The sequence below is a fragment of the Ambystoma mexicanum genome, chromosome 1q (genome assembly GCF_040938575.1).
Source record: "Ambystoma mexicanum isolate Mex_15411 chromosome 1q, UKY_AmexF1_1, whole genome shotgun sequence".
Taxonomy (NCBI): domain Eukaryota; kingdom Metazoa; phylum Chordata; class Amphibia; order Caudata; family Ambystomatidae; genus Ambystoma; species Ambystoma mexicanum.
Genome location: NC_090922.1, coordinates 1,405,272,509 through 1,405,290,116, shown reverse-complemented (window position 1 = coordinate 1,405,290,116; position 17,608 = coordinate 1,405,272,509). Strand labels below are relative to the sequence as shown.

Genomic DNA, 17,608 nt, shown 5'->3' with positions numbered 1-17,608 from the left:
TCACACGGGCTCCATCTTCAACTCACTTCAGCCCGTCATCTGCCATCGCCGGAACCCTGCAAAACAAGAGACATCATTACTAAAGACTTTAAAGACATTAGAATTACTCGAAACTTACCGTTCGTGCAGTAAACGACGGACAGCAGTCCTCTGAAGTCAAGAGGCCTGCTCCCCTTATCCAGTGAAGAAACTGGTTACAGCACCCTGCCCCGAGGCAGATGGAGAGCACAGCGTTCACTTACCTAAGGTGAGAGTGTTAACCTTTGGGGTTCTACAGGAGAAGAGAAAGGGAAGAAGAGAGAGACATTCAATAACCCAGTTCCTTAATCCCATATTTTCTATCTGCAGACATCTTACCCTCCGAGTCAGACATACCGTGCACAGAGGTCCAGCCCAAAGAGCCAGCCGTGTGTTACACATCACCTTTGAAGATACGGTATACGCCCAGTCAAGACCGGCGCCTCTACGGGAATCAGGTGAGCGTTACAGTTAGATCCGATGATTGTCTGGCAGTTGAGGGCTGTGATCCAGTCCAGGGTGCAGCCCTTTGCATGGATGGGATCATTTATCAGTTGTTGGGAGTTCAATGCTATGAGGGAGTTGAGTATGGAGGTGGCTGGGAGGTCTGAGGGGTCATTGAGGCCTAGGTTGTGGTTGCCAAGGATGATGTTTTGATATTGTCACCAAGGATTTGGAGAAGGTATTCTTCAAAGGTTGAGTATAGGGCCTGGTGGGCTGTAGATGATGTGGATGGTGCGGGTGCTGGTGCGAGGAGTGGTGAGTTTCAGTGAAAGGATGCCTCCATTTTCCTCTAGGGAGGTGTCAAAAGGCCTTATGGAAAGGGAGACTTTGGCCAATAGAGCTACTCTACCTCCTCTAGCGTCTGGTCTGTCTTTGCAAAATATCGTGTGACCTGGGGGGATGGCTAGGTGTAGTGCTGGGCCTGAAGCTTCATGAAGCCATATTTCTGAGATGGCAAGGGCATCTAAGTTGTGGGAAGTAAGGAGGTCATAGATTTCTAGAGCGTGGGCAGACACAGAGCATGCATTGGTTAAAGCGCTATTCAGAGATAGTGGGCCTCATTCCGAGATTGGAGGTAGTCATGGCGCTTTTTGCGCCATGACTGCCTCCAATAACGGTACCGGCACCGGTCTCATTCAATGGGGACTTAGCGGTGTAGTCCGACCTTTGCGGGACCGGTTAGTCCCCATTGAAAAAGTCATTCGCCATTCCCACTTGAGCCCCCATACGGCTCAATGGGAATGGGGAAGTAGCAAATAACGGTACCGCAATTTGTGGTACCATTATTAGCTCTGAAGTCCCTTAACGAGTCCCATCCATAGCGCCTGGTCAGACCAGCGTTAAAGGAGGGACCCGCTAAGGGACCTTGTAGTAGGGCGGTAATGGATTACCGGCACCGGTATCCTTAACGGTGCCCGGTATCCCTTACCACCCTACTCGGAATGAGGCCCAGTGTTTTCACAATGGAGTGGTTGTGAGGGGTCTTGGGTCTGTGGGTAGCAAGTGTTGGAATTTTTCCTGGTGGCAGAGTGAGTGTAGTTGGGAGTGGAGAGGTGGGTGATTGATGATATGTTTGCTGGTTTTGAGGAGCAATCTGTAGGGTCTGAGGTTTTGTGTGGCTCTTCCTGAGTGTTCAGCATTGGTTCTGGGGGGGAGTGAGGCTCATATGATTGTGGGGCTAAATGAAGAATTAACTGTATCAATATACATAGGGGTACAGGCAGAAACATCTGTATCAATATACATGTGGGCAAAAGCGGAATCATCTGTATCAATATGCATGGGGCACGAGCAGAAGCAACTGTATCAATATGCATGGGGGCACAAGCAGAATCAACTGTATCAATATGCATGGGGCACAGGCAGCATCATTTGCAGTGGTTTTTGGATTGGCTGGCGATGTAGTGAGCATGCGGTAAGTACAATACGTATTTTTGCATTTATGCATATGATGAACTCGTACAGTGTGATTGTGGCTTAAAATATTGTCACAGGTGCAGGTAGCCATTGTTGGTGATTGATGCTGATTAGCGTGGACAGTGAATGAGCGAGGTACAGTGGGAGGAGGCAGTCCAGAGAGTGGTTCGCATTGTTCGTTGCAAGCGGGGGAAGAGCCTGGTTTCGATAGACCGTGGGCGGGCGTCGATCAACTGTGAGAGGGTTCGACCCTGGAGGAAGTGTTCCTATGGGCAACAGAGCAAGGTGTAACAAGCAGTGGGAGTAGGGCTGTTCGCATATGTCTTGCATTGTTGCTGCTCAGGTTATGGAGAGCAATGCGTTGTAGCCAGCGGGCATCTGGTGTGTGGGAATAGCTATCCCTGATATGCCGATAGTTTCGACATCTATGCACAACTGGTGTGGCGTGTGAACGCGCGCTGCATGCACTTTGTACCATATTGTGAATCCATTCCATTTCACCAGCTTCTCTAGAATGCAAATCATGGCATGTTATGCCCTTCTTGCAATTCAGAAAATCGTTCCAGCATACAAATAAACTCAAATAGCCAATGTCTGAAATGAATGCTTTTAAGGTACAATGCAGATGGTTCCAAAAATAACTGTTAGCTTACTAGCTTGACATAAGTATCTCTTGGCAAGAAATCCTGTGGGCATAATCTACCACACTGGAGCCACAGCCACTGCAGACCACTATGCAGCGTATGTCAAAAAAAGAAATGGTTGGTTTTAATGTAACAACACCTCTGTACTCCAAACCATAGATTACCATCACATAAACAAATGCCTACTTAATATTCCTTAAACCCAAAAGTAGTCACTGAACTGTAGCACAATAAACAGTTAGAATATGCCAGTTGGTATCTAACTACTTCATAAATACCCTTCATTGCAATATGCTTTAAATAAGCCATCACAGTTCTTGTTACTACAAAGCTTCTTCTAACGCAAAATATAGTTTGAATACGCCAACAGGTATCTAACTACTGTAAACATTCCCTTAACTACAACACACTTCAAACAAACATACAATCACACTTAGACTCACATAATTACAATCTATTTTTTTAAATCCTCTATGGATTTTTTTCCAATGGCCCAATGATTATATAATGTCAATACAACAACTGTGTACCACACACTATTGTTGTACCAAACATAGTACATAGAATGTACTGTTTATGAGGGTCTAAAAAATAAATGTATATATAAAATTGTATATAATTAAAGCTTTTTAACTAATCTACTTCAAATATTATACTGTGTTTTTTTCACAGAAAAAGAACCAGAGATTGCACCTTTATTACCATCTGCAACTAAGTAACCCTACCAAATATAATCCTATTTGGACGGAACTGCATCAAACTTCTCATAATCATTCCGAGGGGACATATACTTTTTTTTGCAAAGTTTGGCGAGGATTCATCTAGGGGGAGGGGGCGAATGTATAAGCCATCCAAAAAGTGCGCTTACTATGGGTTGAGCAACTTAACCATAACTACAGGGACGCTACCGCAGGCCCTGTAATTCATGTCCTGGGTGTTAGTCTTAGCAGTGCACCGTGGTGGTGTGAGTTATGGTTGCCTAGCTTAACATAACTGGCAAATTTATGGGGTTTCTCAGTTTTACTTGTAACCATAAATTCCCTTTAACAATGTTTTTTGACTGAATTTCATAGGTTTTAACCAGTGCATCCTACTGTGCTACAACTTCCTAATATCATACTTACCTCCAATATATCAGCATTTTCAATCAATCTAGAACGTTTTAAGTAAAGACTGTGCCGTTCTCCACCTCCAAGCAACATTTTTAACACATCTATGACCTTTCTGCAGCTTTTTTGCACCGATTTCTGTCCGCTTTGCTAACGCATCCATGCTTCGCGAACAGTTCAAAACGGCATTTTCAGTCAATATAGGAAATTTCCAGCTGAAAATTGCACAGCTCCTACACGTATTTTTACTGATTTTCTATCTGCTATCTACAAGAGAGCACATGCTTGGAAGAATATTAGCGCAACTGCTATTCAACTTTAAAAATGGCATCAGCCATGGGCATCCCTGTCCTCAAGTGCAACTCACACCAACGCCACTACCACCTGGAGGACCTCCACAATGGAAAAACCGCAATGATGCAGAAAACAATAAAGTGGACTGGGAAGATGAGATAGACCAGATGCCTACCTCCAGCACCCAGATAGAATCATGGGTGTGGCGATTCTTTACTACATTTGGGGTGTACCAAAGGCTAAAGCTAAAAAGGTGACATGCTCAGTCACGGACAACCTGGGCAGTACTCCTACTGGGCCACCTCCATGCAACACCACACTAAATCCAATCACCAGGATGCTCTCAGAAAGGCAATTCCTTTTTCAGGAAGTAGTAGGCTGACTTCCTCTATCTCATCTTCCTCAACCGCTACTGCCACCAACAAGGCCACTCCTGTGGGGCAGAAGATCCTAGCAGCTGCCTTGCAAGCCATAAAAGAGGCTGTTGATCCATATCTTTCCAAGAGAACAGTACTCTGTGTATACTGCAACGCACCACTCTGCAGGGGGAGCAGTTCCAAAGTGCTTTCAATGCTTTAATCAAGGAGCATGATTAACACTGCCCCCTAGCTTGCATTTAACACACCCCGCCCAACATCTTGCCCTATGCACCTGCCCCTCCTTATCTGTGTTTGGTGTCCCTTCCCTCCGTTCCCTCCACCATCTTACTTCCTGGGCATCTCCTGCAAAGAAAAAAGCACAAATAAAAAGATTCCTTAAGGAACCACCATTCGTATTTAAAAAGTAGAACTAAAAATACATCAAATAGACTCCATCTACTTTCTCAGTAAAGTAGTTAGACTCAATAATATTTTCCAACATTTCCATTAGCATTTTGTATTTTACGAAATGGAAATAATGGACAATTGTATACTAGAGAAAAATATAAAATGACAAACAATTTTCTCAAATACTTTTCGCTATGATACAATAAGGACCATAATTCATGGACATTTGAGCCGTGGAGGCCCTTTTACTCAAGGCTACATGTCATACTATGGATGGGGCGGAGAATAACTTCTTAAACTAAATAACAAGATCGACTCAGGAAGTTTGCAAATAACTCGGTTTTAATATCATTTGTCTAAAACAGTACAACGGACATCAATGGACGTCGCACAGCATGATTTCAGCACATCTCGTAAAGAATCAAGTTTATATACTAAACATTTGTCATACATGACGTCATCCTACGTGGCAACTAAGAAAACCTACGGGAGATTATAATTGGCTCAAGGGGAACATCTAAGTATGCCTTCTATATGGGATAGGATAGTGATTGGATATCAATAATCAGGAGGGCACTCATGCCCTCCCCAAGTGCAAGTCATAGTGCAAGTCATCTTTAATAGTTATTAGAAACACAACATTTCATTGGCTTTCAAACTATAAGGCTCTTCATTATGTGGCCTTCTACAATTGGTTGGCGTGCTTGTACCCTTCTTTAACATTTGATGCTCTAGCAGCACGTAAACTGGTACCCCAGGTGCTGGTGGGTGAACTTAACCTTATCTCCTCACCCAATTAGTCTGCCATCTCTCATTACTCATGCCATCTGCCATTCAGATTGTCTTTCAGGTCGGCCTTGTAGCTGCTTCTCGCCTCTGGGAATCTTAGGGAGAGCAGGCACTTGCAATCTTCAGTTTGGTGCCCCATACTCCTCGTATATTGCTGTCCTCAGCTCACGTGATCATAGACTGTGAATTTGCTCATATTTTAGCATTTTATAGTCTTTAATGAAGAAACTTGGCACTCATGGTGTTCTTTCTTTGCAACTTAACAAGGGATGCCTCGGCTTCTCACGTTTTACTGTTCTTCGCAGTTTATAACCAGTGAAAGGCTGCTTCCAGTCTTTGACACCAAGCTAGGCAACTTCTTTGGTCTTGCTACGAATTCTAGCCTATTCCTTGCTGCGATACACATAGCTTTCAATCCGTCTTCTTCGATGGAGACTCGCTTACTAAATTGTATCATCAAATATCCAGAACTCTACATACCTGTATATTGGTGGCACCGCCTGCAGTCTATATAGTATGTATAGCCAGCCTTATGAATACTTCCTTGTGGTGCAGCATCTGTACAATTGTAAAACGACTTGTGTTTTCTGAAGTGCTCTTCACACGTGCAATCTTCATTTCGCACATGAAAGTCTTCTTTTTCTTTACTTCGACATCAGTTTCCATATAGTATACACGTCTTCCCCTTTGACCATTTATCCCAGTGCATGACTCATCTTTTCTTGATGTCACCAACTCAGGAGACCATCAGTGTTTCAGGGATCTTTCTCATAGGGTCCTCTCAAAGGATACCTCATCTCATAGACTCTCTGTGGTATAGGTATCATTACTGGCATTGTACATGATGCAATTTCCGGTTTCCAACATATGGGCAAAATAGGGGTGGGACTTCCTGTAGAGGCATTTGACTCCTCCACTATACATTCATCCCTATTCGCAGTCTCTGCAGTCCCCTTTCCAGGCCATGCGTCATTAAAAGGCCTGGATGGCACATGCACACCATCGCACAGGACACCCCTTTGAAAAAATGTTATTTTATATTTGTAGCACTCATTGCCTGCTTTTGCACAGACACACATTCATCCATCAATCACTTCCAAAATCTCTACATATAACCCTATCACCATATTACCCATACGCACACCAACTGCCACTTAACAATGTTCTACAAATATTTTGCATCTGCTTTTCCCTTAATTTTACAAACAAATTGTACACACTGCTCCGATAAAAGCACATATTCTTTGTGCAGTAAGAGAGGTGCATAAGGTGGGAGGCCACTGGCTATCTGCTGGGGTGGAGGAGTCCCAAGGATCGGATGCCCCTTCTTACAACGTTTTTTCTGTCAATTTAATAGGTTTTTATAAGGGAAAATATTTCATGATGTTACATCAATGTATATAAGCTAATAATAATTCCTGTTTTAACATATATGAAGAGCTATAAACCTCCTTTAACAAACATATTTTTGGCAACGCATACTGGGGAAGCAAGTCATGGTTGAATTACCTACGGTGTGACGCTCGACCATATCCCCAGTCCCACCAAACCACTCACATTATTCACTGCACCTACCCTGCTTCCTAGCTCAGTGGCCACTATACCCTATTACTATGACCAATGCCCAGTGCTCATAGCTTGCAGCCATGGCCAGTTTCCAAAATCCATGGGGCAGTGGCTTTGACCATGCTGATTTCCCCAAAAAGCAAATCAGAGTACTCATTTGCATTTGCCGAGGGCCAGGCCCACGACCCAGACGCCAAATCTATGTCACTAGTTATTGTACTTATATTCTGACACTTTTGAAAAATAAAACACAAGACAGATTTGCAAAATCATGTTTTCAGATACTTGCTGGTGCTCGTTGTGCACATTTGTTGTAATCCAGTCCAGCACTTCAGGAAGTACCTGCAAGCAGAATATTTGTTCCCATTCAAAACAAGGCCTTCGGCTGTGATGCATGCTCCAATTAGCAAATCAGAGTACACATTTCTCCTTGCTGAGGGCCAGGCCCAGTGCCCAGACACCAAAGTTATATCACTGTATTGTGTACTTACATTTCGACTCTTTCAAAAACATATAACACAGGACAGATTTGCAAAACCAATCCTTTGAAGTTCTTGATGATGCCCCTCGTGCATATTTGCTGAGATCCCGTCCAGCACTTCAGGCTGCAGCCACACGCAGAATTTTATTTCCCATTCAAACCTATCTTGATTTTGAAAGACATTACCACATAGTGGCACACTTTGACCCCAAAGCCGATGCCTCATGGTCATGGCCACTAGCTGGACAATCTGGCCCTGCCCATGGTCACAGGCTATACCTCAGTCACTAAAGGTATATCACTACTTTTTGTACTTACGTTATCACACTTTAAAAAAAATACAACACAGACACATTTGCGAAACCATGCTTTCAATTCTGACAATTCTCCTAGCACAGGTTTGCTGGGAATGCTTCCATGATTCCTTTTTTGAAAAGTGTGCAGATGTATGTACAGAAAATAGTCATATAAGTTAGCCATATCTTGACAGAATCCATTCAGACTTTGCATGAACATTCAAGGTTGGGGGCTATAATCTTTCTGCTAACTTTTGTGCAGATTCGTCAAATGGGCCATCTAAAAATGTTGATACTCCCCTATAATTTTGCCACCTCTTGACAAAATCTCATCAACCTTTGCAAAAACATTCAAATCTGTGTCTAACATCGTTTTGTATACTTCTGCGCAGATTCCTCAAACAGCACCACGTTTGTTTGTTTAATAGTGCGCCAAACCCTAGGGTAGCTGGCTGCAACAGGACAAAATGACTTGAAGCTTAGTTACAGAGCATGTTAGATATGAACATACATACAAGGAATATATGGATACTGGCACCTCTGGTTACAATAAGGAGGTGGAGGCAACACGCTCACATAGAATGTAGTACATATTGCTGGTCATTCAGTGGCAGAAACAATGAGCTTGGTGGAGCTGGGAACAGGCTGAACATGGGTTTAAGAGTCATTTGATCGTAGCCATTTGAGCACATTACGTCTGAATTTAGGGTAGGGTTGTTCCATTCTGAGATCAGAAGGGAAGCCTTTCAAATATTTCCAGGCCCCCCCCCCTATAAAATGATATTGAACAATTTCATGCAGTTTCATTGAGCGGCACAAAAGTTATTATTACAAAAACTCCTTTTCACTGACCCTACTATGCAGAAATATGCATGGAAGTCCTGAACATCTGGGATGTCTACGAACATCACTGAAATGCCCTCGAGCTCCTAAGATGTTTGCAGACTTCATAAAAGAAAAAAACGCTGATTTTGGGCTGTTTATGGCCATGTCCCAACCCATCCTCATCAACCCTCAACTCACGAGAGATAGTTTCTTTTGTTTGACAAGTGCAATGTTGTGTTTTTTACATGTTTTTTACTGCAATGTTTGCAGACTACGGATGCTGTTTTCAAATCCAATATGGCGTCCGTTTCAAATATTTTGTGGCACCTCATGCGTTTCATTAACCAATCAATGGGCACGTTCAATGTCTGCAGACGTCACAACAGTCTCCGATCTGTCCAGGGTCGTCCACGGATCCCAAATCAGGAAGCAAGTCCACGGACCGGATCCAGATATCACTAAATCTTTTGTACCTACTTTTTGGCCATTTTTTTAAAAAACGACTGGACGGATTTACACCAAATTTACAATTATAAAATTCCATTGAGTCTATGAGGATTTCCACCATGTTGAGACACCCTCCCATATAACTTTGGCCCCCCTGGAGAAAACCCCACTAAACTTTGCAAAATCATATACTTTTTTTCAAAAAGTCTGTTGGGCATTTATTCAGGGGGGCGAAGTTATAAACCACCCAAAATGTTCTGTTCTTATGAGTTGCACAACTTAACCATAACCAAAGAGCCGCTACCGCAAGCCCTGTAATAAGCGGCTCACAACTTATATGGAGATGGTAACCTCCTGCAGAGTAGTTGCAAATGCCTTTGGCTACTTTTTGAAAATTATAATTGGTTATTTATAACGATCTTAATAGCCAAAGGTTTCGAAGCGTGGACCCAGGGATCAAACCTGTGTTGCTCCCTTTCACCTTGTTTCCAAGGCAAGCGCGTTGCCCCTGAGCTATCCTCCTGAGACATGGAATCCTATTGTTGTCCACTGTCAGTTGGTGGAGGGGTGGTGAAAGGGAAGGTAGGTTGAGCTTGAGATGAACTACACTTTATAATAAGCTGGTGACGGAGGGTACAGTTTCAGCATAGTCTGTGTGCTTCCAACCCATTAAATTGCATTGAGGCACATAGTGGTGAAATTATGCATAGCATCTCCACAGTCTGCATGCAACCAGCACCGAATACACACTGGGGCCAAACAATCGTTGAGATCTGTGTGCAATGTAGCCAATCCGCTTTTGTAGCCAATGTATCCTTCCTTCCTGATAAAGGAAGCAATATGTAGAAACATGTTCTCAGATACTGTAGTGGTCACCTATGTTTTTTTTCAAATATTAAGCACTCTAGTAAATAGGTGCTGCATGAAAGTTAGGTCTGTCATATAGCCTCACTTTCATAAAGTACTCTGTGCCTAAAAGTCGTGTAAGTGTTTTCTATCCAGATGGGCCTGCCAGCCCATACGTTTGTATGTATTCGCAGAACAAATGTGTTCTTTCAGCTATGCACAGTCTAATGGCAAACACAGCTCTGCTAGGCAACATTTCCACCTTTCAGGAATAGGGTGACACATTGGAGGGAAATGTGAACATGCCATGCTAAATAACAGTGTCCACATACTTCAAACGCCTATTGGTGTTAGGAAAGTGCACACAGTTTGAGTCTGAGAAAGATAATTATTACTCAAAATTGGTAGTTCCAAAACTGTGTCTAAACAGTGTGGAGTGTGTTTGCTAAACTGTAGCCGCATGGAAAAACTACATTGGTTTAATGTGTATTCTGCCACATCTGGTGGCAGTGCCCTTGCAGAGATGACGTTGGCTGCTGGACATGCACATATAAAGCAGCTTATTATCAAGGAATGCTGCTTTGTTGTAAACAGAGAAAGTTATGGCCAATCTCATTATAAAAATAAGAGCACTAAAACCTGCCTCTTTCCAATTATAGTGGGGCTGCCTTGCAGATGTGTAGCCATTTCTCACAGATGTTACAACAGCTGACTTTGATCCAGCCATGATGTATTTTGCTCTCCCACTATGAAATGATCACACTTCATCCACATTTGAAGGTGAGACTTCAGAGGGCAGGGCCAGACGACTGGGGCTTGGATCTGTAGAGGGGCATTAGACAAGAGTTTAGTAATATCAGTCTGGGTCCTTTGTTTTTTAGCAGGCAGGACATAGGCAGAATTAGGACGGTATGGACGCCTCTGAAGAGTGAAGATACCAATCACCATTTTAGAAACTCTAAGCTGGTTAGTGTATTTAGTGACTGTGTTTTGTGAAGACTGAACATTGTATAGAGCCGTGCTTGGACATGGTTTCCATTTGTGCACTGATGGTATTGTTTGGAGGTTTATGCTGCTGATCGAAGTCTCTGCGGCGATTATAGCTTAGCCTCCGACTATGCTACCAAAAGATAAAGGCGGTATAGTACTTACTTTGTACTGCTAAACATTTACGGCTGAAACAGCCAGATTTTGGCATAGATTTGGGTATAGTGACTATCATCTTTTTCTCCACCTTGTACAGGCTACAGTATGATTTCATCACAGACATTACTGAACAACATCTTCCAGCCTAATGATGTCAATTCGGACAGACATACACAAAAAATCAGATAAAAAGACTGCTTGGAAAGCTAATTATAGAATGAACACCTACAAGTCAATAAAAAAAAAAACATTTCAGGAAAATTATGAGTAAAAATCCTAATTATAGTAACATTTGAGCAGAGAACGTTATTTGTTGGGGTTTACTGTGGATTACTGTTTACTGTTTACTCTGCAAGACCTTTCTACATTTTTTGAAGTGTGCACCAAAGTCTATCACTTCTGGGTGCCTAGATTCTACAACATAGTTTTTCTGCCTAAATGTGTACTTCCTACTATGCCACATGCAGTTGACTCTTTATTTCATTGACACTTGTGGGCTGATTGGGGCTTTTGTTATTGTGGCCTTTCCCTCTAAACATGGACACTGGCGATGCAGCCCCTACAGGCTCCTAAGTGCCACTTCCATCTTCTTCTGTTGCGGCTGCTGTAAGCAGCTGGCTCACTGCTGCTTGCTAAGGCCAATCGGTGAGCCAGCAGGCTAGAGAACCGGCCCACCAACCCAAGGCCCGCATCTAAGGCCCCCTGTCCGAGCCTGTCTGAAGCAGTTTGAAGAACCTCTCCCTGTAATTTCTTTTTGGCATCACCCCTAAAGGATTCCTAAAGACTTCTAATTGCCATGGTAAGCAACTATGGAAGCATTGCTCCAGCCAACGTCCTTGCCACTATAGCTGTTCAAACAGCTACCTCCTCCTTTCCCCACTGCCTATCTGTAACTTCTAATCTCAGTACCAACAGTATTATCTTCATGATTTGCTTCATAAAGATTGCTCCTCTAGTGCTCTCTAAACTCCCTGCTCCCTAAGAAAAATAATGTTCCTTTTTTTATCCTCTCTGCTTGTAACTGTGCAGCCATTCTTAGGGTCTCCCCCTGCTCCTTCTGAAGCCAGAAACCTTGGAGTCATCCTTGACTCCTCTCTCTCCTTCCTCCCTCACATTCTGGACACAGCTAAGAAGTTCTATTTTCAACTCTACCTTCTCAAAGGAATCCTCCCTTTTCTCACTTTTTCCCAGAAGCTTAATGTTTCTCGAGCCCTGGTTCTCCCTAGGCTTGACAATTGCAACAGCTTCCTCCTCAATCTACCTGCTTTCACTCTGCGACCCCATCAGCTAATCCAAAATAGAGCAGCAGGACTCATCCTTGGCCTTAAATCCAGGGACTGCATCTCTCCTGCCCTAAAAAGTCTTCACTGGCTCCTGGTTGCTGTACAGATCAAATCCCTCTGCATCATCAACAAGACTGTCTGGGGTAGGGGACAACACTATCTGCAACTCTCTATTACTAAATACTATCCTTCTAGGACTCTATGTTCGTCTGGCACCAACTCCCATTGTGTAAAGCTTTATGCTAAACAGAGAGCAGGAGGTTGTTCACATTCCTCAGCTGGATCCCTCCCATGGAACAGCCTTCCCCTCTCTCTGCATCTTAGGCAGGACATTCTTAAGCTCCGAAAGCACCTCGAGACTTTCTTCTTTTCCTCTTCCTTCCCTTCTTCCACCCTCTGCTAATCCCACAGTTGCTGTGATTGGAGTCTTGGACCCTTATGCATCCACCGGGCCCCTGACCATTCACTCCTAATCTCCCCAGCTTCTGACTACTTTCAGCACTTGCCCTGGCAAACCCTCTGCACTAGAGATGCTCACGTTCTACCCAACGCCCCTCCTGGCTGCATAGCACTTAGGTTACCTGGCACTTCATCTGTGGCTCACCCTTGAGCACGGACACTGCAGCACCTACCCCACTGCCCTCTTCCTTACTGCATTTGCACATTCTGAATACTCACAAGGCATAGTAGGTTCGGCCGTCCCTTACCCCACTGTATTTTTTGTATACATAATTGTAATGCCACCCCATGCTCCCTCCCTGTTGCCCTGTGGGCGCTTTGAAACAGAATTTACTTGCTGTATAAGCGCCTAAAATGCAAACTATAAACTATAGTAAACTGAGTGCTTTCTGCAAAATTCAAATTTCACCTTACTTTACAACTGTGCAGCCATTTCATTTTGTATTGATTTGAGTGCTTTCTGCAAAATTCAAACTTAAGATATGTCTACAAACTTGTCAAAGATCTGTACATCTGGGAACTTCTAATGTACCCATCTGTCTGCTTGGCTACCTGGTGTGATTCTATTGTTGCATAGTGCCCCTGACCCTCTCCCCGCTATCCTCTGCCCTCACGCTTGCAACTGCACCCATGGTGCTCTCCATCTCCCCTATCTTTCTAACTGCTTCTCCATCTCCTCCCCTCCCTCTCTCACAAAGTCTGGAAGGAGGAAACTAAAAAAGGCACTACTAAGATCCCACCCTGGTCTACCCATCACAGACACCTACATCAATGCACCCTCCAAACATACTATCAATGACATCCTCTTTGTGGTTCCTTCAACTAACCTATGTAACCCCTATATGGTCTTTGTCCTCTCCAATTTCTCTTCCTCAACCATTACTGGCCGCACTAGATGGGAAGTGCTCTTGGCTCACGTTGCATCTTCCAAATGCACCATCAATGTCTATCAAAATGGCACTATCAGGGCCCAGGGCTCTCAGCCCAATCTTCTTGTTGACAGGCGTCTTCCTTCTCTCCTCACTTCCCACCCTCTCTTTCCAACCCTCCATCCCCCATTCTCCTCCCCTCCAGTGGTGGCACCACATCCTGTACCCTCCTCGTAAATGTTTTAAAGGGATCCTCCAGCTTCCCTTAGCTACCCTCAATCAATTCTTGCTCTGCTATCAAACACTCCTCTGTCATCTGTCACCTCCTTGAAGACCTTGACCTTGACATCCTTGCCCTCACAGAGACATGGTTCAAGGCCAGTTCCGTCACTGCTTTTGACACTCTTCTTCCTGAAGGCTACAAGATTGTGTCCCACCCTAGATCCTCCCAGTCTGGTGGTGGAGTGGATCTGATCTTCCCTGAGTGGGTCCCTGCCTCTGTCATCCCCACTCAATGCTACTCATCATTGGAAAGGCTAGTCAGCAGGCTGTCCCTCCTCCTTTTTTCTCTTTTACTCAAGCTACCATCTACAGACCCCGCCGGATCTGGCTCCCTCTTCCTCTCTAAATGGGCCAACCACTCCTCCTCTCTTCTTGCCTCCTCCCCGAACTTATCTTACTTGGGGACCATCCTTGGGGACCATCCTTTTTGACTCCCAGGATGTGGCCACCATTCTCTTCCATGACCTCTGAAGCACTCTATCCCTCACTATCCTTCCCTCTGGCCCAACCCACTCTGCAGGGCACACCTTGTATGCTGTCATCTCAACAGACATCCCTCTCTCCAACCCTCTCACTACCCCTCTCTCCTGATCTGACCACTCTCTTTTCTTTTCCGTCCTTGACCTCCCACGCCCCAGACTCCTCACCCCGCACTGGCAGTCTCCTTGGTCATTCAACTGATGAAGCGGGTGTCAGTTGCTAGTTTTGCTCCCCCTTCATCCTTCCCCTCCCCGTTCATTGGACTCTCCTTCAGACTCTGTCCTAACTAACCTCCATCTCTCTATCACTAACACCCTGGACATCCTTACCACTATGGTGAGGATCCGCCTGAAGCCTGCCTTCAATTTAAACTTTTGGTATGACTCTGACTTAGCCGCTTTGAAACGAAAGTGCAAAGCGGCAGAGCGTAAGTGGCACTCTCCCCCCTGACAAACTGGCCTGCTGTCTTCCTCAAAGGCAATACTGTTTCTCCATCTGCTCCAAAAAGAGAGCTCATGTGCAAGCGCGCATCTCTGGATCCAGCAATAACATGGCTGAACTCTTTAAAATCTGCAAGGAACTTGCCAATTCTACCACAGTCTGCTCTTCTCATTCTCCCTCCCAGGCCTTATGCTCTGTACTGGCCTCCCACTTTTCCTACAAAACTCTTGACATCCTGTCCTCTCTGTCATCTGCTCCTCTGACCCCCTCCTTATCTCACCTCTCTTGGCCCCCCATACTCTCCTCCCTCTCTCCTATTGCAGCAGATGAGATCTGTAGAGTTGTCCGCTCTATGAAAGTCTGCTCTAAACAGGTGCTACCCTGCTCATTAGAACCATCACGGACAACATTGCAACTCTAGCCCCTGCCTTGGCTGACCTCTGCAACCGCTTTTAGGCCACAGGCTCTTTCCTTCAACCCCCCAAGCACTCTCTTGTGCACCCTCTCCTAATAAATCCGTCTTCTGACCCCTCTTGCCTGACTAACTATTGACCTATGTCTTTCACCCCTTTCTTGGGCAAACTCATGAATAAACTGGTCACTCCCCAACTGACCCTCCACACTGAAATGGCTGGCTGCCTCCAGGATCACCAGTTCAGCTTCAATGCAGCCAGAGGCATGGAAACTATTCTCCTCAACACCTGGGAAGACCTACTCTCTAGCCTGGACTCTAACACTCCCTCTGTTCTGATCTACCTCAATCTTACTTCTGCTTTTAACGCTGTCAACCACATCATCCTCATTAACCGTCTTTGTGATAGCCTAGGCATCACAGACAGGGCACTGGTGTGGCTTACCTTCTTCCACTCTAACAGAACATCCCAAGTGCAAATGGGAACTTTTCTCTCCTCCACCTCATTCTCTACCTGCAGCATCCCTCAGGGCTCTTTCCTATCACCATGGCTATTCAACATCTACCTGGCCCCTCTGGCCCACCCGATCATTTTCTCCACTCATTTCCAGTGTTACGCATACGACACACAGCTCTCTTTATGGCTGCTTCCCCTACCTCAACCTCCTCCTCTTCCTTACTCATACCTGACTGCCGGACTGCCATTGAGTAATGGTGCTCTGACAGTGATCTCTGCCTGAGTGCCAGCAAGACAGAGATCCTTCTCATTGGGACGCCTGCTCCTTGTTTCCCACTCACTCTCTGGCTAGACTCCTTGGGTCCCCTACCCTAATCTATTTGTAAGGCAAAAAACCTTGGGATCATCTTTGACTCCTCTCTTTCTTTCTCTCCACACATCACAGACCTTGCCAAGAAGTCCAATTTCCACCTTTATCTGCTCAGGGGCATTCTACCCTTCCTCACCTTCCCCCAGAAGCTCAATGTCTCCAAAGCCCTTGTTCTCTCTAGACGACTGCAATAGCCTCTTCCTCAACCTTCCTCTTTCCTCTTTGAGTCCCCTCCAACTAATTCAGAATAGGACTGCAAGACCGATCCTTGGCCTCCATCCCTAAAAACTCTCCACTGGCTCCTGGTGACTGCAAGGATCAAATTCAAGACCCTCAGCATCATCCACAAGGCTGTCTGGGGCCTGCAACCTCTCTACATCCAGCTTTATCTCCCTAAATACCACCCAGCCAGAGTCCTTTGGTCTTCTGGTGCCAACTCTCTGCAGGTAAAACATGTCTTGAAGCACAGAGTGGGAGGGAGATCCCTTTCCTCGGCTGGTGCCTCCCTTTTGAAAAGTCTCCCCCCCCACCCCCTCAGACTTGAACTGGATCTTCTTAAGTTCAGAAAACTTCTCAAGATCTTCCTTTTCCCCTCTTCCTTCCCTCTCCCCTTCCTTGCTAAAGTCTCCATCTGCTGCTGCCACTGGGGCCTGTTCCCTTCAGAGTCATAGAAGGGCCAGACCACCCACTCAAGTCCCCCTTAGCATCCTTTTACCACACTTAGCCCTCGGGCTACCTTTCCTGGACTATCCCAACATAGCCCTCCCTGTCCACTGCACTTCTCCTCCCCTTCCACCTTGGGCTGCCAAGCACTTGCCCAAACCCACCCGTGGGGGAACCTTACTTCTCCCTCCACCCCCTGCCCCTTGCATGTATCACCTTGGCATGCACTTGAACGGTAGGATTGTCACAAGGCCAATATAACCCTTTCTTTGTTGTTGTATTCTTATGATTTCCCATGTCCTCCCACCCCCTCTTGTCTTGTGGTACCTGGAAACATCTGTGTATAGGCATCATACAAATGTCCAATAAATAAATCTGTGAGTTACTCTGAGGTTCCGGGATGCATAACAGAGCAGTGAAGAGGAAGAGGGAAGAAGCAGTCTCATTTGTTTGGTCTAGACACCTACCTAGAGTGCAGAAATATTAAGGATAGAGAGTATAGGAAATGATAAAAATGTAGGCAATTGTTAATTTCCTAATGGCAGAACTGTCTCATGTGATGAATCTGAACAATTAGTATTTGTCAAATTTTATCAATAAAATCAGCAGTGCTTATTAGAACTGTACCTCCAGTTTGGCCATCTATAGGAGCACTCGTACCCATCGCGCTAAACAAAAGAGAAGAAAAATGTTAATGCCACAGAGAAAACCGGACATTAAAATTATGTGACACTTCAGTCATTC

General features: G+C 44.9%; 1 protein-coding gene across 1 annotated transcript in view; it reads right to left on the bottom strand.

Moving 5' to 3' along the window:
* The window catches only part of LOC138548282 (vitamin D3 hydroxylase-associated protein-like), a 746,809-nt gene that overhangs the window by 348,803 nt on the left and 380,398 nt on the right, over positions 1-17,608 (bottom strand). The window contains exon 6 of the mRNA XM_069642265.1: positions 17,492-17,532. Within this exon, the coding sequence (XP_069498366.1) occupies positions 17,492-17,532 (41 nt within the window). The remainder of the gene's footprint in view (positions 1-17,491; positions 17,533-17,608) is intronic.